Source organism: Ursus americanus, chromosome 13 (genome assembly GCF_024610735.1).
Source record: "Ursus americanus isolate L20-20 chromosome 13, mUrsAme1.1.p, whole genome shotgun sequence".
In the NCBI taxonomy this organism is placed as follows: Eukaryota; Metazoa; Chordata; class Mammalia; order Carnivora; family Ursidae; genus Ursus; species Ursus americanus.
Genome location: NC_142139.1, coordinates 32,418,512 through 32,442,641, shown reverse-complemented (window position 1 = coordinate 32,442,641; position 24,130 = coordinate 32,418,512). Strand labels below are relative to the sequence as shown.

Genomic DNA, 24,130 nt, shown 5'->3' with positions numbered 1-24,130 from the left:
CCTTTCCCCTCCCCCTGTTCCCATGTGTCACTGTAGTTTGAACCACTGTGTATTCTAAAACCCCCGTCCAGACATGTTCAGTAAATTGCTAGACTCTAGATGATCCTGCTTTTGATGACATTAAGACACTAGTTCTTATTGTGAACTGCCTAATATATGTCCTGGCCAGCCTCCAACACTTTCCAAAGTATGGCATACAGTGACCTGGCTCTGTTTAGCTAGGTATTCAACAGAGGTGCCTTGGTCTGACCTTGCCAAGAGTCCGGCAGCAGAGCTAAGGCTGGAGAAAGCAAAGATCAAAGGAAGAAAGAGAGTACAATCAAGGTTGGGTTAGGGCTGGTCAGGGGAAAAAGTCTAATACAAAGAGGCCACCAAATAGGCGAGTAAAAGGGTTGGTGAGTATCAAGGGCCCCAGGCAGACAATCCAGATTATAAAATTCTGAAAGTACTGTAGGTAGGTCATGAGCCAGTGGCTGGAGAGACTGAAGCCCAAGCCAGGATCCATGATAGCTTTTGGCATCAGTCTAGAAAGTCCATTAAGTGAAATGGGGCTTTAGCCCATATTGGTTCTTTATTTGGTGGAATTCCAAATTCACTGCTTCCGATTTATGAGCATAGATTCTGGGTAGTCTTCTATGCCTTAAAATGGTGCTTCTCATGCTTGAATGTAGATGGAAATCCTCTATAACATAATGCAGTTTCTAATTTAGCAGATCTGGGATCTGGCTCAAGGTTCTGCATTTCTAATAGACTTCCAGGTGATGCATACTGCTGATCTAGGGACCACGTTTTGAGTGGCTAAACCTTAAAAGACTGTTGCTGTTCAGTCTTGGTTATGTCAGTGCTGCTTCCTTGTGATAAAGATGAGGAGAACATTACTGACTAAGTCAACACTTAGCCCCAGAAGCTGGACTTTTGATCAATCTGGAACCCTGGTATCCCACTCTCATCTTTATTCTCCTTGGGGCAAAGCAGGCTTACATTAAATTTAATATTGGTAGCAAAACCATACGGACAATTCAGACAATTCAGTTGTCTCCTGACACAGTTGGTTTTCCCAGGCAGAAATGTTGACTGCTAATTCATTGCTCTGACAGCAGTTCTCTTCTGCCTGGTCAGGGGCCTCATGAGATAGGAAAGAAGACCTTGACCTTAAATACATGCGTGGTTTTTTTTTTCAGGTAAAATATCAATTTGCCAATTTATGCCAATTTTTCTTGAAAGGAACCTTTTCCCTGAAACCACTTTTTTAATTCTTCTATTCCTTTCAAATTATATAAATTACAATAAATCCCTGTCACTGGGAACAGGGGCCTGGTTGCAGAACTTTGAATATCATTGTGCTACAATGATAGTAGCCTTCAAAGTACCCTGACATTTCCCACGAGGAAAAAGAACCTGAGTAGGCAGAGGTCAGTCACCATCTGCATCGTATTCCTGGTTTTACCTCTTCTTACATAGCGCTTGGCTGATCCTTACAAGTCCTGGCTATCTACACTCTATCTCGTAAATTTCAGGTGTGTGTGGTGGGGGGGGGGGGGTTAAAGTGATCTGGCACTGTGAATTGTATCTGGTTTATCAGAGTGTCCTGGCTTCAGAAGTTCTGGGACACTAACATGAAGGGAACAAGTTTAGTGGGTTAGCTACTGAAAGGCTATCCCATCACCATAGTAGAGACTGGCTCTTCTGTTTATTTTTGAAATAGATAGAAATAATCATTTATTCAACATTTTATATCAAAGCACCGTTTGGAAACCTAAGCAAAAGCCACAGGTACATAGTGTCAGGAAGCCTCCAACACTGCCTGCCTGGACCTCAGCCTGAGCAGGCTAGGGAGGGAACGAACATCTTTAACCCAAGGAATGCTTAGAAGCTGAGCGCAGTCCGTCATAATGATGCTTTACACCCCTGTTGGGATGCCACCTAAGCCACCAGCACCTCCTGCCCTCGATCCTTGCCCCTTGTGTCATCCTCATTTTGCTATGGGCTTAGTTAGCCATGACTTGATCTTCCCCCGATCTTTTCACTTTTAAAATGTTACATAACATCCTTGGGGTCTTCTGTTCTATGAAAAACAGTGTTGTTTCTTTTTCTGTACCTTTTCAGAAAATGTTTCCTTGTCTCTTCATCTTAACGGAAACCTGGTTTTCTGCTTCCCTGCTGCCTACTCTCTTACAGACTGGCCATATACTGCAGAGACTGGAGGCTGGCCTACTATCTTCCTAGTAGTCACAAGAGGCCCTTTAAGCTGTTACAACCTCATTTAAGATTGCCGATGTCTGGCTATACCACACCTCTACCCCTGTTTACTGTGCTCATTGGTCAAATTCCTGCTTTCCTCAGACCCTTCTACTAGACACAGTCTTCCCCTGGTTCCCAGTCCCATCTGTTATGCTCCTGGGAGACTTCAATTTCCATGGAAATAACCCATTGAACACTGATGATGGACAGTTTTTTTTCCTACTAACTAGTGCTAGTCACCAGCAATACCACACAATTTCAGCCACTCGTTTATGCCTGTGGCAGTCCTCTGGGCTTCCCATCACTTAGAACTGAATTCTTCTCTCATCTTTCAATATGTTACATCTTTCCCCTTTAATGACTTCCCAATCCAGCCTAAAAGCTGTTTGATCATGTTTGTATTATTACATTCTTGGTTTCACTCTTCTCTCACTGCATCAGCAGGCCAAACCCCTACACTGTCAGCTAAATTATCCTTCTCCAAGAGACTGCTGAACCCTGTTGGAGAAAGCCACACCACTAGTCAGGCTGAGAGCTCTACAAATCGGTGGTCTCCAGGCCTGCTGAACCCAGACATCCGCCTCCACTTGTCCCCTCATCTGGTACTCTTAAAGGCCAACCCAAACCCACCTTTCTTGTCTAAGCTCTTACCCAACCTCCTTCCCACTTCCTCTCAACACACAACTTTGCGTTTTTAGATAGTTAAATTTATAACGAGTACTTAGGACATACCAAAGGTATAAAGAAAAATATAGAAGACGCTCTGTACCTGTTACTCAGTTTAATAAACAAAACTTTCCCAATATAGTTGAAGTTTCTTTTGTTTCCCTTCCTGATCACATGCCCTCACACTCATCCTCCCAAACATCATAACGATCCTGATTTTAGTGTTTATCATGCATTTCTCTGTGGTTGTACTTCACGTGTCTGTACCCCTACAAAATACAGAACTAGAGTACTATTTTACATGTTTTAAAATGTTCTATAAGTGCCATCATATCCCTCCCTCAGTCTTCCTGCCCTCCTTCATTCTTTCTCCTATTTTCTTTATACTTTGTGAAGTTAATCAATGTTGATACATGAAATGAAGATCCATTTTGGATAAAATTAATAGGCTACAGTATATTTGTCCATTCTGTTATTGATGGGCATTTAGCCTGTTTCAGTATTTTTTAACTGAAGTTGATTTATTATGAAAATTCCTTTGTCTTCTGGTATGCATTTTTAAGAATTTTTCTTGAATATAACCTTAGAAGTAGAATTGCTTTTCAGCTTAGATCATTGATTTGGGAACTTCTTGTCTAATAAAAACATTTAATACTATAAATCTCCCTCTAAGCACATTTTGATATGTAACATCGTGACTTATTCTGATTTAAATGTACCCCCGTGCGCACACACACACACACACACACATTTTTATTTTAGTTTGTTAAGGTTTGTTTTACAACCTAGGATATAATCTTAATAAATATTCTATGTGTACTTTGAAACAAAATATATATTCTGTTGTTGAATGAATTGTGTAATAACTGTCAATTAGGTCGAGTTGTTGGTAGTATTATTTAAGAATTCTATATCCTCACTGATTTTTTGTCTACTTGTTCAGTCCATTGCTGAAGAGGAAAGTTGATGTCTCTGAGTACATCAGTGTGGATTTATCTATTTCTCCTTTCAGTTCTTTAAGTTTTAGCTTCATATATTATGAAGTTCTGTTGTTAGGTGCATTTACCTTTAGGATTGTTACATCTTCTTTGTGAATAACCATGTTCTCATTTTATAATGTTGATATTCTTTATACAAAACCTATTTTATTTAATATTACCATAGTCACTGCAGTTTTCTTTTGATTAGTGTTTCCATGATATAACTTTTTCAGTCCTTTTGCTTTTAACCTATCTATGACATTATATTTAATTATGAATATGAAGCTTAAATCAGGTCTTTTTTTATCCAAGCTGATAATCTCTTTTAATTGGGGTGTGTGTGTGTGTGTGTGTGTATGTGTGTATAGCTTGCATTTAATGTGATTATTGATGTGGTTTGTTAAAAACAAACGTTTTACTATGTATCTTCTATCTATTCCATCTGTTTTTGTTCTTTTCCTCTGCCTTTAAATTTATTTTGTGTTTTTTGTTATTCCATTTTACCTCCTCTATTGGCTTATTATTTATACTTATTTTTAAAAAGTTATTAGTAATTACTCCCAAAATTACCATAAATATGTTAATTAGTCTAACTTCCAATGTTTCAGTGATATAATTGTATACTGTACTTTTAGTGTAAGAACTGTAGAACAGTAACTCCCCATTCATCCCTGTAATTTCTTCTTGCTATTGATGTTTTCTTTTTCTATATGCTATAAGCATATAATACCTCACTACTGTTTTTGCTTTGGGCCAGTGGTTACCAAACTCTGGACTGCCAGCCAAATCCTGAATATTAATTACTTTTACAAATAAAATATTGTAACACAACCATGCCTCTTTGTTTACGTATTGTCATTGGTTGCTTTTACACTGCATAGTGTAGTTGAATGGTTGTGACACAAACTGTATAATCCAAAAAGCCTAAAATATTTACTATCTGTCTTTCACAGAAGTGTGCCACCCCCTGCCTTAGGCAATTATCTTTTATAGTCGCTACAGGTGAGAAAAGCTGAAATTAACATCTGCTTTCATTCATACCATTTGTAGCACTCTCCATTTCTTTTGTAGATCCAAGTATTTCTCTGTTGTGTCAGGCTTGAAGAGCTTCCTTTAGTATTTCTTGCAATGCAGGTCTGATGATATGAATTTGTCAGTTTTTATCTGTCTGGACAAAAGTCTTTATCTCTCTTAATTTTTACAAGTTATTTCTACTTTGTATAAAATTCTGGGTTGATGTTTTCTTTGTTTCAGAACTTTCAAGATGTCACTTACATACTAACAAGAAATCCAAAATTTTTTCTTATTTTTGTTACTTTTTATGTAATTTGCCTTTTTTTTTTTTTGCTTTGGTTGCCTTAAAATTTTTCTCTTTATCTTAATTTTTCAGTAGCTTGAATATGATACACATAACATTTTTTTTGGTTTGTTTCATTTGCTTATTTATTGGGGTATGTGTGTAGCATTACTCTGGGATTTTTTGAACTTCTTGGATTGGTGTCTTGATATTTAATATTTTTGGAAAATCTTGGGCCATAATCTCTTCAAAAACCTTTTCTGTCTCTTTCCTCTGAGATTCAAATAACACATATATTTTGTTTGGTATTGTGTTACATCTTTTGAATGCTTTCAGGCATTTTCACTTATTTTCTTTGTGTTCCAGTTTGGGTGACTTCTGTTAGCCTCTTTTCAAGTTCACTGATTATTTCCTTGTTGGTGTCTTATCTATTAATGAGATTGTTAAAGCCATTCTTCATCTCTATTTTTGTTTTACATTCCTAGGAATTGCATTTGATCATTTCCAATACTTTCTATCTCTGTTAAAATTCTCCATCTGGTCATGCAAGTTATCCACCTTTTCCATTACAGTCTTTAGTACATTCTATTTCTAATAGTTCCAACATTTGGGCCGTATTTGAATCTGGTTCTCTTGATTGCTTTTTTTTTTTCCTCTCTTTTTCTGTTGACTATTTTTCTTTGTCTTTGTGTTCATCTTTGTGTTCGTCTTCTTTGTCCAGTGTGTAGGATAAAACAGCATGAAACAAATGGTACTTATGCATTTCTCTTTTTCTACTAAGCCTTTAATTTGAGTCGACCTAGTCCGTAACGGACCTGGGTTTGGGTTTTGTTGTGGCTATGGCTACCTTCAGTGCATCACCAGTTTCAAATTCCTCTCGCATTCATTTGTACCTAGAGTGGGGTTTGGGGGGGCTGGAGACTTTGTTCTCCACTCTCCTCTGAAGGCTTTTCCTCACAGCTTCTACCTAACAGAGGTTTATTGTTCATGCTTTTATGCCTCCCCCAGTGGTAGACTGCTGCTACTAGTTCTTTGTTTGCTGGACTGGTAGTCGGGATTAGAGACATTCTCTGTTGTACTATTTCAGTCTTGATTTTAGGTAAAATCTGTATTCTTGGGTCTTGGGGATAAAGCTTTCTCAGGGGTCCTGTCCTTCTCTTAGCAAGAGAGAATCAGAGGATCTCTGATGATCTGATCCCAGGAAACTTCTCAGCACCCCTCTTAATTGCAATGAGTCTTCACCTGGGCCCCAATGGCAACAGTCTGCAGCTTTTGTTCTGGAGGGAGGAGGGTCCAAGTGGTGTGTCTTCAGTGACTGCGGCTCCTCTCTCACAGGCCTGAATCACCAAGGGATGCTTTATCCAGATTCCCAATTTGTTTCCAGTCTTTCTCATGAGCATCTGGTGTGGATGAAGACAAGTCTGTTAGTGAATGCAGACTACCTTGAGTTTATGGTTTTCAATATCTCTGTACTTTCATAGTAGCTCACTCCTGACTTTCAGTGAGTCATTAAATATTTTGGCTGAACTCTTACTACCAGCTTATGTGAGGCCTGACATCTCTTCCTTCCGTGGAGGGAAGCTCTGTTCCAGGAAGACATTTGCCATTTCAGGCTCGTTGGTTCCTCTGAGACTTTTGCTCTCAGATTAGTTAAGGAAAAGTTGTGATTTTATATATTCAGCTTTTTCTTGAGTTTCTGGTGGGAATAATTAATTGTCTTTACATTTTTGTATATCCTAAACTGAAACCGAAAGTTTCTGTGTTACAAATATATTTCCCTAGTATATAATTTGTTACCTCACCTTTTATGGTATCTTTTACTTAAAGAATATTTTTTTATTTTAATGTAGTTAAATTTATTAATATTTCCTTTATGGACTGTGCTTCTGAAGTCAGGTTGAGAAATGTTTTGCACTCCATAGTTCATAAATATGCTTTATTCTTGAATGGGATAAAATGAGGCCATTGGGGAGAATATCCTCAAGTTTCTGTTCATACTTTTCAAATCATGCCCCGTTTTCTCTTCACCCTCCCGCCCTCTCATTACAGCAGATTATATCATCTAAATTTTTTCTTGCCCCATCAGTCATCTCCCTTTCTCCTTAATCTTCAATTTCTCTTTTGTTTTTTTGTCTGTGTCCTTTCAGCATTTATATATACTCAGGTGTTCCCATTCTTTTTAAGAAAAGCCATCACTTTTTTTCTGTATTCTTTTATTTTCTCCAGTTATCTTGAGAGATAATTGACATGCACCACTGTATAAGTTTAAGATGTACAGTATGATGGTTCGATTTACATATATTGTGAAATGATTACCATGGTAGACCTAACATCCATCTTCTCAGATAGATACAATAAAAATAAAATAAAATAAAATAAAATAAAATAAAATAAAATAAAATAAACTTTCTCCTTTTAATGAGAACTCATAGGATTTACTTTTAACAGTTTTCCTATATATCATACATCAGTTTTAGCTGTCGTCATCATGTTGTACATTACATCCCTAGTAATTACTTATCTTATAACTAGAAGTCTTTACCTCTTGACCACCTTCCCCCAATTTCACCACCCCTACCCTGTGCCTCTGGTAACTGCAAATCTGATCTTTTTTTCTATGAGTGTGTGTGTGTGTGTGTGTGTGTGCATGTGTGTTGTCTTGTTCGGATTCCAGATATATGTGAGATCAAAGACAAATAATATTTGTCTTTCACTAACTTATTTCACTTAGCATAATGCTTTCAAGGTCCATCCATGTTGTCACAAATGGTAGGATTTTCTCATTTTTTATGACTGAATAATATTCCATTATATATATAATACCACAATTTTACAATTTATTTATCTGTCTATGGACACTTACATTGTTTCTGTCTTGGCTATTGTAAATAATGCTGCTATGAACATGAAGGTGAGGATCTCTTTTTCAGTTACTGTTTTTATTTTCTTTAGATACATTTCCAAAGGTTGAATTGCTGGATCATATGGTAATTCTATTTATTTTTATTTTTTTTTTTATTTTTGAGGATCCTTCATACTGTTTTCTATTGTGGCTATACCAATTTACATTCCCACTAACAGTTCCCATAAGGTTCCCTTTTCTCCACATTCATGGCATGACTTGTTATCTCTTGTCTTTTTGATGATGGCCATTAAAACAGACATGAGGTGATATTGTGCTTTTAAATTGCATTTCTGTAATGACTAGTGATGTTAAGCCTCTTTTCATTTACCTATTGGCCTTTTATACATCCTCTTTGAAGAAATGTCTGTTCAGATCCTTTGCCCATTTTTTAAATTGGGTTATTATTGTTTTTTTTTGATGCTGAATTGTATGGGCTTGTTACATATTTTGGGGTATTAGCCTCTTATTATATATTTGGTTCATGGGGCGCCTGGGTGGCACAGTGGTTAAGCGTCCGCCTTCGCTCAGGGCGTGATCCCGGTGTTATGGGATCGAGCCCCACATCAGGCTCCTTTGCTATGAGCCTGCTCCTTCCTCTCCCACTCCCCCTGCTTGTGTTCCCTCTCTCGCTGGCTGTCTCTATCTCTGTCAAATAAATAAATAAAATCTTTAAAAATATATATATATATTTGGTTCACAAATATTTTGTACTATTCCATAGGTTATCTTTTCATTTTGTTGATGGTTTCTTCCACTGTGAAGAGACTTATTTAGTTTGAAGGCATCCCACTAATTTATTTCTGCTTTTGTTGCTTACGCTTTAGGTGTCATATACAAAATTCCGTTACCAAGACCTATGTCAAGGAGCTTTATTCCTATGTATTCTTCTAGGAGTTCCATTGTTTCTTACATTAAAGTCTTTAATCCATTTTAAGTTAATTTTTGTGAGTGGTGTAACATAATGGTCAAGTTTTATTCATTTATTAAAATATTATTTATTTATTTATTTGAGAGAGAGAGAGCGGGGGAAGGGGCAGAGGGAGAGAATATCCAAGCAGACTCCTGCTAAATGTGGAGCCCGAAATGGGGTTTGATCCCACAAACCATGAGATTAGGACCTAGCCAAATCCAAGAGTCAGAACCTTAACTGTCTGAGCCACCCAGGTGCCCCAAGTTTCATTCTTTTACATGTGAATATCCAATTACCCCAGCACCATTTATTGAAAAGACTGTCTGTTCTCCATTGAGAAATATTGTCAAATATTAGTTAACCATATATGCTTGGGTTTATTTCTGGCCTTTTGATTCTGTTCCATTGGTCTATTGCTTTGTGTTTTTGCTAGTACCACACTGTTTTGATGACTATCTTTCTAGTATAGGCTGAAATCAGAAAGTGTGATATCTTCTGCTTTGTTCTTCTTTCTCAGGATTTCTGTGACTTATGGTGGTCTTTTGTGGTTCCATCTATGTTTTAGGAGTGCTTTTTCTTTACTTTGGTTAAAAAAAAATGTCATCGGAAACTTGATGAGGATTGCATTGAATTTATAGATGACTTTTGATAGTATTGACATTTTGGCAATATTAATTCTTCCAATCCATGAATATGGGGTATCTTTCCACTTATGTGTGTCTTCTTTGATTTCTTTCATCAGTGTCTTGTAGGTCACATAATAGAGAACTTCCACCTCCTTAGTTAAATTTACTCCTAAGTATTTTATTGTTTTTGATGCAATTTTAAATGGGTTTTATTTCCTTATTTCCTTTTTTTTAGAAAATTCATTGTTGGGGTGCCAGGGTGGCTCAGTGAGTTAAGCATCTTACTCTTGATTTTGTCTCAAGTCATGATCTCGTGGTCCTAGGATTGAGCCCTGCATCAGGCTCTGTGCTCAACATGGGGACTGTTTGTCCCTCTCCCTCTGCTTCTCCCCCCAATCTGTCTCCTTCCCTCAAATAAATAACTAAATATAATCTTTAAAAGAAATTCATTGTTAGTATATAGAAACACTACTGATTTTTGAGTGCTAATTTTGTATCCTGCAACTTTACTGAATTCATTGATTAGATATAACAGTTTTTTGGTTGAGTTTTTAGAATTCTCTGTTTATAAAAGTTTTACTTCTTCTTTTCCAATTCTGATTCCTTTTATGTCTTTTTCTTGCCTGATTGCTCTAGCTAGGACTTCTAGTACTATGTTGAATAGGAGTCATGAATGTATGCAGCTTTGTCTTGTCCCTGATTTTAGAGGAAAAGTTTTCAACCTTTCCCCATTGAGTATGATGTTAACTGTGGGATTGTCATTTTTTGTTGTGATATTTTGTTGAGATATGTTCTTTCTATGACTAATTTGTTTAAGAGTTTTTATCATGATGGATGTTAAATTATGTAAATGCTTTTTCTGCACCTATTAGATGGTTATATGATTCTTTTCTTTAATTCTATTAATGTGATCTATCACATTGATGGATTTGTGTATGTTGAACCATCCTTGCATCTTAAGAGTAAGTCTTACTTGGTTGTGATATATAATGTGCTGCTGAATTTGGTTTGCTAGTATTTTATTGAAAATTTTTGCATCTGTATTCATCATGGAAATTGGCCTGTAGTTTTATTTTTTAGTAGTGTCTCTTCTGGTTTTGGTATCAGGATAACACTGGTCTCATAAAATGAGTTTGGGAGTATTCCCTCCTCTTTAATTTTTTAGAAGAGTTTGAGAATGATAGGAGTGAATACTTCTTAAATGTTTGGTAAAATTTGCTGGTGAAGCCGTCTGGTCCTGGACTTTTTTGTTGTTATTGGAAGAGTTTTGATTATTGATTCAATTTTTTTTACTAGTAATTGGTCTATTTATATTTTTATTCTTATTTATTTAATCTTGGTAAATTTTATGTTTCTAAGAATTTTTTTCATTTCTTCTTGATTGTCCAGTTTATTGTTATATAGTTGTTCATCATGATCTCTCTTTTATTAAAAGATTTTATTTATTTATTTATTTATTTATTTATTTATTTATTTGAGAAAGAGAGAGAGAGAGAGAAGAGCATAGAGGAGGGTCAGAGGGAAAGGGAGAAGCAGACTCCATTGAGCAGGGAACCCGATACGGGGCTCATTCCCAGGACTCTGAGATCATGACCTGTGTCAAAGGCTGATGCTTAACTGACTGACTGACTAGCCACCCAGGCACTCTCATCATGATCTCTTACGGTCCTTTGAATTTCTGTGGTATCAGTTATAGTGTCTCCTTTTTCATTTATAATTTTGTTGATTTGGGTCCTCTCTGCTTTTTCCTTGGTTAGTCTAGCTAGGAGTTTGTCAATTTGTTTACTTTTTGAAAGAACCAACTCTTAGTTAATCTTAGTTAACCAACTCTTGGTTAACCTTTTCTACTTTTTTCTGTTATTTATTTCATTTATTTCTGCTCTAATCTTTATGATTTCCTTTTATTATAACTTTGGGTTGTTTGTTCTTTTTCTAGTTCTTTAAAGTGCAGGTTAAATTGTTTATTTGGGATCTTTCTTGCTTCCTAATGTAGGTATTTATTTCTATGAACTTCTCTCTTAGAACTGTGTTTGCTGTATCTCACAAGTTCTAGTATGTTGTGTTTCTGTTTTCATTTGTCTTAAGAAACATTTTTATTTATCCTTTAATTTCTTTTTTAATCAATTGGCTATTCAGGGTAGTGTTGTTTAATTTCCATCTGTTCCAAGTGTGAATTTTCCAATTTTCGTCTTGTTTTTTATTTCTAGTTTTATTATGTTGTGGTCTTAGTCTTCTTGAATTTGCTAAGATTGTTTTGTGCCCTAACACATGATATATCCTAATAAAATGTTCCATGTGATCTTGAGAAAAAATATATTTTGCGTTGTTGGGCATAATGTTCTGTATATATCTGCTGGGTCCATTTGATCTATAGCATTGTCCAAATCCACTTTTTCCCTCATTGATTCTCTGTCTAGATGACCTATCCATTGCTGAGAGGGGTATTAAAGTCCCAAACTATTATTGTATTTTTGTTGATTTTTCCTTTTAGCTTTGTTTTGTTCTGTTTTTTTAATTTTGTTTTGTTTTAGCTTTATTTTTGTTTTATATATTTAGATGTGACAATATTGAGTGTATATTTATAATTGTTGTTTTCTCTTGATGTATTGACCCCTTTTTCATCATATAATGACCTTCTTTGTCTCTTTTTACCATTTTTAATTTAGTGTTTTTTTGTCTGATGGAATTATAGCTACCCCTGCTTTATTTTGGTTACCACGTTCTTGAAATGTCTTTTTCCATCCCTTCATTCTCAGTCTGTTTGTCTTTAAGGCTCAAGTGAGTCTCTTGTAGACAGCAATAGATGGATCTTGTTTTTTTAAACCATTCAGGCATTTCATTTAAAGTAATTATTAGTATGTAAGGACTTACTTTTGCCATTTTGGCAATAGTTTTCTGGTTGTTTTGTAGATCTGTTGTTCCTTGGTTTTGTTTTTGTTTTATCTTGTAGTCTTTTTTGAGTTTTGTTTTTTGGTATTTGTATGCTTTGACTTTTTTGTCATATTCTTTTGAGTAAATACTACAGGATTTCTCCTTGTGGTGGAAAATCTTAAAAGATCTTAAACATATCTTAAGTTTACATTTAAAAATATATTTTAAAAAAATATAAAAATATCTTAAACTTACAACACCGTAAACTGATAACAACCTAACTTCAAGAGGGTTTGTAAACTAACACTTTTACTTCTCTTCCACTTCACAGTTTAGGCTATTGCTGATACAATTTACATGTTTGTTTGTTTTTTTAATAGTGTTCCTAATAAGGGATCATCATAGTTATGATTCTTTTAACTACTTTTTTAAACTTTCTAATTAGGTTTATAAGTGAATGATGTACCACTACTGGCAGACTGCAGAATCTATCTATGACTCTATATTTATCATTAGATCTCCAGTGAGATTTACACTTTTTATATTTTTATGATGTTAATTAATGTTCTTTTACTTTTTTTTTTAATATTTTATTTATTTATTTTTGCGAGAGAGAGAGAGCACGCGTGTGTGTGTGGGCACATGAGTGGGGAAGGTGGGCAGAAGGAGAAACAGACTCTCCGCTGAGCAGGGAGCCCAACATGGGGCTTGATCCCAGGGTCCTGGGATCATGACCTGAGCCAAAGGCAGACGCCTAACTGACTGAACCACCCAGGCAGCCAGTGTACTTTTACTTTCATTCAGAGAATACTCTTCAGCATTTCTTGTTAGGCAGGTCTGGTGGTAATGACCTCCCTCAGCTTTTGTTCGCCAGCAAATTCTTTTTTCTTCCTTTGTTTCTGAAGGTTAGCTTCACCAGGTATAGAATTCTTGGTTGACAGTCATTTTCTTTCAATATTTTGAATATGTTATCACATTCTCTCCTGGCCTGAAAAATTTCTGTTGAGAAATCTGCTATTAGTCTTATGGGGGTTGTGCTGTATGTAACTTCTCTCTTTTCTCTTGATGCTTTTAAAATTCTTTCATTGTCTTTGACTTTTGACAATTTAATTATACTGTGTCTCAGTGTAACCCTATTAAGTTTAACCTCTTTAGGATCTCATGGTTCTGGATGTCCATATCTCTCCTCGGGTTCAGGAATTTTTCAGCCTTACTACTTTACATATACTTTGTGTCTCTCTTTCTTTCTCTTCTCTCTCTGGCATTTTCATAATGTGCATATTGTTTATTTTTATTCTATTCTATAATTTATGTAAGCTTTCTTCTCTCTTTTTCATTCTTTTTTTCTTTTTCCCTCTCTGACTGGTAATTTTCAATGTCTTATCCTTCAGATGAGTGATTTTTTTTTTTCTTTCTTTTGCATGGTCAAGTCTCCTTTTAAAACTCTCTATTGAGGGGCGCCTGGGTAGCGCAGTCGTTGGGCGGCTGCCTTCGGCTCAGGGCGTGATCCTGGCGTTCCAGGATCGAGTCCCACATCGGGCTCCTCCGCTGGGAGCCTGCTTCTTCCTCTCCCACTCCCCCTGCTTGTGTTCCCTCTCTCACTGGCTGTCTCTCTCTGTCAAAATAAATAAATAAAATCTTTAAAAAAAAAAAACTCTCTATTGAGTTATTCAGCTCGGTTATTGTATTTTTCAACTCTAAAATTTCTATTTAATTGCTTTTTTGTTGGTAGCTATTTCCTTATCAAACTTCTCATTGTGTTCATGCATTGTTTTTCTAATTTTATTTAGTTGTGTATCTGTATCTTCTTATAATTCACTTGACTTCTTTAGATAATTATTATGAACTCTTTGTTTGACAGTTCATAGAATTCCATTTATTTAGGATCGGTTATTGGTACTTTATTAATTTCCTTTGGTGATATCATATTTTACCTGATTTTATTTTGTGTGTGTGTGATCTTATGTCCTTATTAATTCTGTCTGTTTATTTGAATAATTGGGCTCCTCTTCTAGACTTCAAAGTTTTCTTTAGTAGAGACAGCTCTTCAACAGTCAGCTTAGTTTGGGTTTCTGGGTATGTCTTCTGGTAATGTCCTTGGGCAGGTGAGCCCTGCTATTATGGTCAGTTTTGGAGCAAACTCTGAAGGGAAGGTGTGCAGTGGGTGCCATGGGCTGAAAACAGTTGGATAGTATTATGGGCTTTGTTCCCTAACCAACTGAAGCTGTAGGATGGGCTCCATGCTTGCCTGGATTCTCTGGTGAGGCTTACTAGATGGTCAGGACTGGGTTCAATATTTTGGTAGTGGGTAGAGCTATGAATTGACTTCCCTTCCCTGGCAGGGCAGTAGGATGGGACTCAGGAGCTTTATCATTTATTTTGGGGACCTGAATCAAGCCAGAGTATGCACTGAATTCCCTGGTCCAGTGAGGTAACTGGTTTTGCTCTGCAGATAGGGGAAGCCACAGGCTGTGCTGTCTGTTCAAGTACCACTGTATATAGGACTCCTGAATGAGCTGTGCAGCTTCCCACATGCTCTAGTTAGGTTCCTTGGTTGGACAGGCTGAAAGTTGTATTCAGAGATAAGTGGGGTTATAAATCAGATTCTCTCCCAGGAGCAGCTCTAAAGCCATAAAGCTTTTTGTTTGTTGTTTTAACTCAAGACAACCCCCACCCCCAAGTTTCCTGACTAAACATGGCCACTAGGCTTGTTCTGGAAATTATTGGTTCTGCCTGCCCACCTCTCAGCTGGAGTGCCACGGGGCTGCACAGCTTCCTGGAAGTGCCAGCCCTTCAGATTGGGTGAAGCTGGAAGACACTCTCTACAGTATATCTCAGCTCCCTTGGTAGCCAGTAGGGGGAGGGGCCGCTCTAGGCTACTCTCAATCTCCCAAACAGGTTCTCTGGTTGAGAGAAATAAGAGCTAACCTCAGCCTTGTCTGTGAATTAATCCCTTTGTCTGTATGTAGCACTGGAACACTCCACAACTAATAGTGGCTTTGCTCTGGGGGTGATCAGCTCTGTCTGCCTGACTCTCAGCTTGAGTACCATAAGTCTGCAAAGCTTCCAGGAGTTGTCATCGGAAGATATTCTTGGCTCCCTTGCCTGGGCAGGAGGAGACGGTGCCACTGCAATGTAGCCTCAATTTCTCAAACAAGCTTTCTGGTTGAGAAGGGCTGGGAGCTACCGTCTCTTAATTTAATGACCTTGTTTACTTGAGAAACGCCCATTAAGTAGAGTGATGACATTGTTCCCTTGGTTCTTCTCTGCTGCTCCTCCTATCACTGCCAGTGCCTTTACCAGCTAACCTCTCTTCTTGCTCCCTTGAATGGTTTTGTGCCTTAAGGTTCAGTCTTCAGTCATCCCTTTTTCTCACTACATGCACTTGCTTTCAGTGACTTCTTGAATCTCTTTGACTTCAAATAATAGCCAATTATTTCCAAAAACATACTTTTCTAGACTTAATATCTCTCCTGGAATCTAGATTCATGTATTCAACTGTTTTCCAAATATTTTAAGACATTTCAGAAACAACATGGTTAGAACTAAACTCCTCATCCTTGACTAAAATCCCTCCTTCTTTATACTCCGGATAGTTTAGTGGTCCATGATTTACTAGTTTTTACCTGAAATTCCTGTCTTTCATCATCTCAATTCTAAATTGTATCTAATTCCATTACTTAGGCTAGGTAATTCCATTTAATAGCCTTTTACCATATTTAGTAAATTTTTTTTGCAGATTCTCTTCTCTAGTCATCTGTTTCTATTTTGACCTGGATTCTCTTTATTATTTTATTTTCCTAGAATATTAAAATAACCTCCAAGGAAGTTGGTTTCCTTATTACGTTTCCACCTTCTAGTACATTCTCTACTTTGACATCCAGTAAACTTTCTAAAAATCGAATATAATCATGTCACTCTCTTACAGTAGGTATATTTAATGTGGCTTCTTTCTGCTCTAAGAATTAAGTTTAGTCTCTCTAGCCGACTATTTAAAATACATTTGTGGAAAAAGATAATAAAATAAAATATATTTGTGGTATGTAAAAATTTAAATCTATTCTTGTGCAATATCTCCAAACCAAAAAATTTCCAAATAGACACAGAAGAGGAACTATTGTACTTAACCATAACCATAGGTAAATGCTGTATCTACCACTTAGAAAGTGCAGTGGTTTTCTCGAGCTTTTCTAGTAATATAACTGATTCCTTCTGAGGAATGTCCCTTGGTAATAGGTGTCAAACATGAAATTTGTCCTCAAATGCAACAAAGGTAGAATGAAAATGAATAAAATCATAACGGGTTGTCATATGATCCATATCTTATGTATTTGGCTTCATTTGTGAAATTGAATTTATTTTTCAGTTTTGAATGGGTGAGATACGCCTATAATGGGACCATGTTAGTGTGTGTAGGCATCTTAAGTCCTCTCCATCCACCCAAAGGTGAACACTCACTCACACAGAAAGTTGACATTTATTTTATTAATTATTCACCATACTGTGCTGAGCTGTTGTTTTGCTAGAATTTACCCATATTGCCTTAATTAGGTCTCCTTTTCAATTTTTAAAATAACCGATAAAGATTGGGGGTTGAGTTTTTGGTGAAGAAGTATAGGGAAGTTAACAAAGTCCTTGTATCCAAGTCCCACATGCATGGCAGTCTTCCATAGATATTATCCCACTAATGCTAATGAATTTGTCATAGAATGTGGCTTCATGAATATGCGTCTGTCCTTATCAGAAGAGACTTCTAAATTTAAATAATCAAAAAAATAAAAAGCATTATCTTAATTCGAAATATAATTTTCAAATTGATGGATTTGGTCTAATTGATAGCACAATGGCCCTTTACCCCAGGCCTTTATTCTTGGTTGTATCCTGAGAAGCCAATGTGTATTTATCTGCAATTTTATTATAATATTTTCTAAAGATTCAAGATGCTTTCTGGATTTAATTTTTGCCAGATGATCTTTAAAAACCAGAGCAGAATTACAAATGAAGCTGCTTTGTTAAAACAACAAAGACTAAGGCTGTGGATTAGTGAAGTTGGAGACCAAATCATTATTCCAAACCAAACTTGATTGTCACTATCTCTTTAAACAACATTGTAAGACATTTAAAGATTTCTTATACATTTTAATTCAGGTGGTAACTTGATTTAAAACAACATTGATTTTTTTTTCCTAATTCATTCTTGGTCTTATATATCAGGCTAAATATCAAAATGAATTTGAAGCTATTGGAGGCTTTCTGCATAGGGTATTACATTCTTGGAGAGGATTTCTTTCCCCCTTGCTGATTTTCATCATCTTACTGTTACTTTCATTTCCCCTTGAGCTTTAGCTTTTTAGAATTATTATTCATTCTTTTCACCATATACTCTGATCATTAACCATTTAAAACTTTATCAGGAAGAGAAGCAAGAGACTCTATGGATAATGATGAGGTTGGAAACTCTCTTGTACAACTTGTTGGCTCATATTGGAAGAAGAGTGTCATGCCAAATTATCTTTACATGCTCATGGATAATGTTCTAACAAGGGTGGATGGAGAGATGAGCATGAAAGTGTAGTTCTAATGGAAGGAATAATAGTAATATTCACCTTGGCAAAACATGCTAATGCCTTGACAAGATGCTATCTGCTCTTGCTGCTAAATTAGATGCATATTAAGTTAGCAGCCCCTATTGCTATCTACTATTTCTTTTTTTTTTTTTAAGATTTTATTTATTTATTCGACAGAGATAGAGACAGCCAGCGAGAGAGGGAACACAAGCAGGGGGGGTGGGAGAGAAGAAGCAGGCTCATAGCAGAGGAGCCCGATGTGGGGCTCGATCCCACAACGCCGGGATCACGCCCTGGGCCGAAGGCAGACGCTTAACCGCTGTGCCACCCAGGCGCCCCGAGCTATCTACTATTTCACAGGATGAACTAGAAGAGAAAGAATACACCTTTCAGAATCTACAAGTCCCTCATATGACCATAAAATAATTGCCTAGAGAATACCCATTTAACTTAGAGTTTATGGCATGTTCACTGGGTGGATTGATCTTGGACATAAAAGTGAGATAGGCAGGAGGGAATCTGTAGTTTCTACCTACCTTTAATTCTTTATACTGAACTCTGAAATAACTGAGATTTTTGCTGTTGCTATTTCCTAAATGCAGAATTTCAGAGTGGAATATAGGCCTTTAATGTGAAGATACAACTATATTAAACCAGAATCATTGTCAATAATATTTGGACACGAAAATTTGGAAGATTAAACAAGTGTGAAGGTTGATCATGGAAATCAAAGAGGAAGGAGCATCAGAAGAAGGCCAGCACTTTCTTCCCACACCCCAGGCAAGTGATACTGGGGACTTCCAGTTCACAAGTAAGTATGTGTTCCCCTCTCTGTAACTCTCTGAAAATGCAGATTAGGTCAACTAAACACACATGCATGTGTAATCACAGAAACCTGGGTTCTAACAAATGCCATGAAATTATCTTTTTTTCATTTGCACTATTTATTTTGTTATAATGTGTCTATGATGTGCTTCTCATCTTTTATCTTGAGTGAGATAGATGATAGCCTATGAAATGGTTAATTATCAAATAGTAGAATCAAAGTTCTTGAATGTGTATTAAGGCACTAATAAATACTTTTCAAGTAAACCTATTTAGCATTTATATAATATCATGTGAAATTATTATTTTTTGAACATAGAAATGTTCTCTTTAAAATCAAAAGCATATAAGTTGAAAGCATTAGGGATAAATAATAAAAAAAAAAAATCTGAAAGCATTAGGGTACAACGGTTACCCTAGACATGTAGATTGTCACTGCTATACCTGAGAGCACAAAGTCACATAAATAGAGCAAGCATGGAGATTTGCCAAGATTTGCATTTGGGCATTAGAATTGGTTTTTGTGCTACTCAAGTAATTAAAATCATTGGAAGAATTGTATGTTTTCTCTCATGCTTAAAATTCCAGAGTTTTGGTTTTATTTTTCAGCATGAATTCTGTCTTTAGAAAACAGTATTGGTTGGATAAATTTTCTAAGAAATTTGGTTGTCAAAGCTTACAGCAGTTGTTAATAATTTTTTAAAAAATCTACACTATTTGAAATGAACAGAAATCTAACTAATAATTGTCACTCTCATCTCTCTTGGAAAGTGTAAAATTTTTAACCATAATATTGTTAAACGTCAGCAGGAGAAAAAAATAAATGGTTACCATGCAAAAAAGTGTCAACTCTGGGGACGCCTGGGTGGCTCCGTCAGTTAAGCATCTGCCTTTGGCTTAGGTTATGATCCTGGGATCCTGGGATCAAGTCCCACACTGGGCTCCCTGCTCAGGGTGGAGTCTGCTTCTCCCTCTGCCTGCCACTCTCCCCTGTTTGTGTATGCGCACTCTCTCTCTCTCTCCCTGACAAATAAATAAAATCTTTAAAAAAAAAAGTGTTAACCTTGTAAATAAAAAATAGATGGTTTTTATACAAAGAGGTGGTTCTGACAATATATTAGTAGTAAATTTAAATTGTATTTGGTAAATGTACAAGTAGAAATAAACAAGAAAATTATTTTTGTAATGTTCTTACATTTATTACCAAATAGTTTATTTTTACATAAATTTTAGTTTTGCTTCTTTGGTCACCCATGAGTTATAATAAGTGGCATCAAAGTTCTCATCCCCTTTTGTTTAGGAAGACCCTGAGCTGTGTGTGGCCATCAGATACCCACATTATCACATTATAGCAAATTATCACTCGGCACAGCCTGAACTTGCTACCTTCTAACCATTGCATGTTCCCATGCCCTTACTTTTGTTCTCAGACTTTCTCTCCACTTCACTCTAAATCATTTAGCCATGTTATTAGATTTCTTAAGAATCAAGAAAAAAGGAATAGAAACATTTATCAGAACATTGGTTTGAGCTATCAGGAATTTGGCATAATAACCACCACCATAATGTCTTTCATCACCTTATTAGGCATAGCTCTATAATTAATAATTTGCTATTTACAGCAGGCCAAAGTGGTTTGAAAGAGAAATCTTCGTAAGAGAGTACTTTTGTGAGGTCATCTTTTTTTAAGGTTTTGCCTTTGTTTACATGCATCTAAGAGAAACTAACAATTGAAAAATACCTTTTAAATGTGTCAAAGCTGCAAAAATATGTTTTTTTCAGTTTCTTTATAGCTGTAGTGCTAAGTAAATCAGTCAAAACTTTAGTCATATTTAGTTCTGCTGTAAAGATTATGTCCTCCCCTGAGAACCAACTGCTTATAAATTTGAACAATTAACTAAGTTAAATCTTTCTGCCAAATAATGTATTTATACGACCTGGGCAGGGTGAAGCATAGTAATATGTATTGACATATTTTTTATTATTATGAGTTAAATATCTTTAATCTGAATTTCTACTCATTATTTATAGGTATTCAGAAGACTCCAAATGAACCACAGTTAGAATTCATCCTTGGTAAGGAATTCTATCTGATTTATAGTAATAAATAGAAGAGCAATTTGTATATATAGTTTACAACCTTAGATTGCATATATCATTATATCACTGCTTATATCATTATATAATTTACAAACTTTTATGAACATTGTTCTATAAGAAACTTTCGTTCTTTAAGGTGTTATTTTGAGGTGGGTGGCAAGATGGGTAAAATACATGAAAAAGTTTAAGAGTACACTTATTATGATGAGCACTGACAAATGTCATGAAATTATTGGATCATTATATTGTATACTTGAAACTAATACAACACTATATTCATTATACTTCAGTTTAAAAAAAAAATAACAAAGCTGAGGGGGAAAAAAACTCATTCTATGTGATGTCACTTCCCCCCATTTGTAAGTAAAGAGAGAGAGCTGTGGAGTAGGTCAGTTCATACCCAAGGGTATAGGGTTCAGTGGTGGCAGAGTTGTGCCTCTTAACCAGGTCAGCTGACCACAGATTTGATGCCCAGCCCTCATCCTAATACAGTGACTGGACTTTGCTGCCAATCAACATTTCTGGAAATCCATGTGTTTACCTGCTCCTTGAGCTAGAGACTGGGCTCATGTAGTCTTCCTTTATGCCATTACGAGGTTTCTGCCTCTTCTTTTCAATGTCACATACTCAAAAATCCCCTTTCTCTTCCATCTTGATTTTGTGGACAGATCCTTAGTATTTGAGAATTTAGCAATAATTCAAAACTTTGACTTGCTTAAGCAACTTTAAAGATCTGTCACATGTAGAAATTTGTAACTTTGTCCAAGGATGAGTTAAAAACGTACACACTGTGGCCTATCCACTGCTTTAGCTAGTGAGTGGGACCTGCTCTGTGTCTGAATTCCGTATGACTGCAAAATGTCATTAGGGAATTAGCTGCAAAATGGTATTTAAAGAGGGTAAAATATGGTTCATATGAACCATTAGAGAGGGGTTTTTTTCTTCTTATGGTTCTAAAATGTTTTGAAAGCAATGAGGTTTTATAGAATCATACATACAGGTATCCAATTTCCTATTCTGAGACCAGGTATCTAAATCTTTATATATTAATATACATGTTTTATAAAGTTATGGGCAAATTGAAATATGTACATTTACTATCTATGGTAGTTTTTAGTGGTTTGGAGTCTCAATTATTCCAGGAATATATATTTTCATTATATAATTAAATAGATGTCAAATTTATATCCTTTGCTCAAAATATTACATTTTGAAGTGTAACTTATCGAGATAATAACTATACATACTTTTTTGCTTTTATTGTTTCTTCTAATAGAGTTTATTTTTAGAGCAGTTTTAGGTTCACAGCACAGTTGAACAGGAAGTACAGAGATTTTCCATATGCCCTCTGGCCCCATAAATGCATATCTTCCCCTATCAGAGTGGTACATTTGTTACCGCTGAAGAACGTCCATTGACACATCATTATTATTCTAAGTCTGTAGTTTACGTTTGGGTTCATTCTTGGTGTTGTACTTTCTATGGATTTGGATCATGTATAATGGCATATATCTATCATTAAAGTATCGTACAGAGTATCTTCATTGCCCTAAAGATCCTGTGTGCTCAGTCTATTCAGCCCTCTCTCCCCTAACCCTTGGCAACTACTGATATTTTTTTACTGTCTCCCTAGTTTTGTCTTTTCCAGCATGTCATATAGTTGAAATCATACAGTAACCCTTTCAGATTGGCTTCTTGCACTTAGTCATGCGGATTTGAGTTTCCTCCATGTCTTTCCGTGGCTTGAGAGCTCATTTCTTATTAGCACTGAGTAGTGTTCCAAGGCTGCGATGTAGCACAGATTATCTGTCCACTCACCCGCTAAGGGATATCTCCGTGACTTCCAAATTGTGGTAATTGTGAATAAAGGTGCATGCAAGTTTTGTGTACAGATAGTTTTCAACATCTTTGGGTAAATACGGGGGAGCACGTTGTTATATGGTAAGAGTATGCTAAGTTTTGTAAGAAATTTCCAAATAGTCTTGCAAGGTGCGAGTACCATTGTGCGTTCCCACCAGCAATGCATGAGAACTTCTGTTACTCCACATCCTCACCAGCACTTAGTGTTGTCAGTGTTCTAGATTTTGGTAGAATTCATTTTTAAAAAATTTTTATTTTTGTTACAAATGTAGCTGAAAGTTGCTGTTACGTTAAGGATTCTAGATTTTTTCTTTTCCCAGGTATTAAGAAACAAAAATGTGAAAACTCAGGAAACTTCTGTGGTATCACCAAAAAGCTATACTTTTTTTTTTTTCCTAGAGAGTTCTCAGATGGTGTCAGATATAGAAAGAACTTGTTTCAGAAAGGGATCTGAGTAGCAAAACAAGCCTCTTCACTCACTGTAACTCTTACTACTTGAGCCTTTATTCGTCTCTCATTTTTAAGGGAAGAATTATTTTTTTACTATTTTACTGGAATTTCAAAGAGTAAAGATTTGTTAGAGTAACTTAGTGTATTTCAAAACACAGATAAAGCCTTCTTATTTGCATCCTGGAGAACAAGGTGAAATCTGAAGGAGGCAAAGACAATCAGAGGAGAGGCTATTAGTCAAACACGGAGGCCACCTTTCAAGAGACAGGGTGCCTAGGGCAAATATGTATCTTCTTTTTCAAGTGAAGTTATCTGTCTTGTTCAAAGACCTAGCTATATTTGTTTTGTTTTGAAAGCCCAGTCAAATTCAGTAGCAATGCTGTCGTCACTTATATTTCTGGCTTTAAATCATCGATCCAAGAGATGAGCAGCTTTGAGAATTAATTGATAATAATATTCCTCCCATTAAAAAAGCTTTTCTTTTTTCATATTTATTCAGAAAAACCACTAGAATTCTTAACAACAGATAATTTTATCTTATCACATGGCAAAAAAAAAAAAAATGCCTTACAAGTAAACGAAATTATTTAGTCTTCGGGAAATTTTGTTGTTGATCCTGGAAGATAAATTCCCCAAACTGTTATGCTTTTGAGCACTTTAAAACCCTCAATTGTAGCATTTCTTTAAAAAAAAAAAAGCCTTTTAAAAACTCTTTCAAGGACATTACAATTAAACTCATGTAGGTTTTACTGTATATTTTTTGATACTTTTCTCTTTGAGTTTTTTTAAAATCCCACAAATTCTTTGACTTCACCTGCTAACTAGTTAACTT

General features: G+C 36.0%; 1 protein-coding gene across 8 annotated transcripts in view; it reads left to right on the top strand.

Annotated features, from left to right (window-relative positions):
• Positions 1-24,130, top strand: part of INPP4B (inositol polyphosphate-4-phosphatase type II B) — a 745,035-nt gene that overhangs the window by 368,396 nt on the left and 352,509 nt on the right. For all 8 annotated transcript variants that reach the window (XM_087866479.1, XM_087866474.1, XM_087866478.1 and 5 more), the window contains 2 exons: positions 18,666-18,874; positions 20,920-20,964. In XM_087866479.1, coding sequence (XP_087722605.1) covers positions 18,784-18,874; positions 20,920-20,964 — 136 coding nt within the window. In that variant the 5' untranslated portion in view covers positions 18,666-18,783. The remainder of the gene's footprint in view (positions 1-18,665; positions 18,875-20,919; positions 20,965-24,130) is intronic.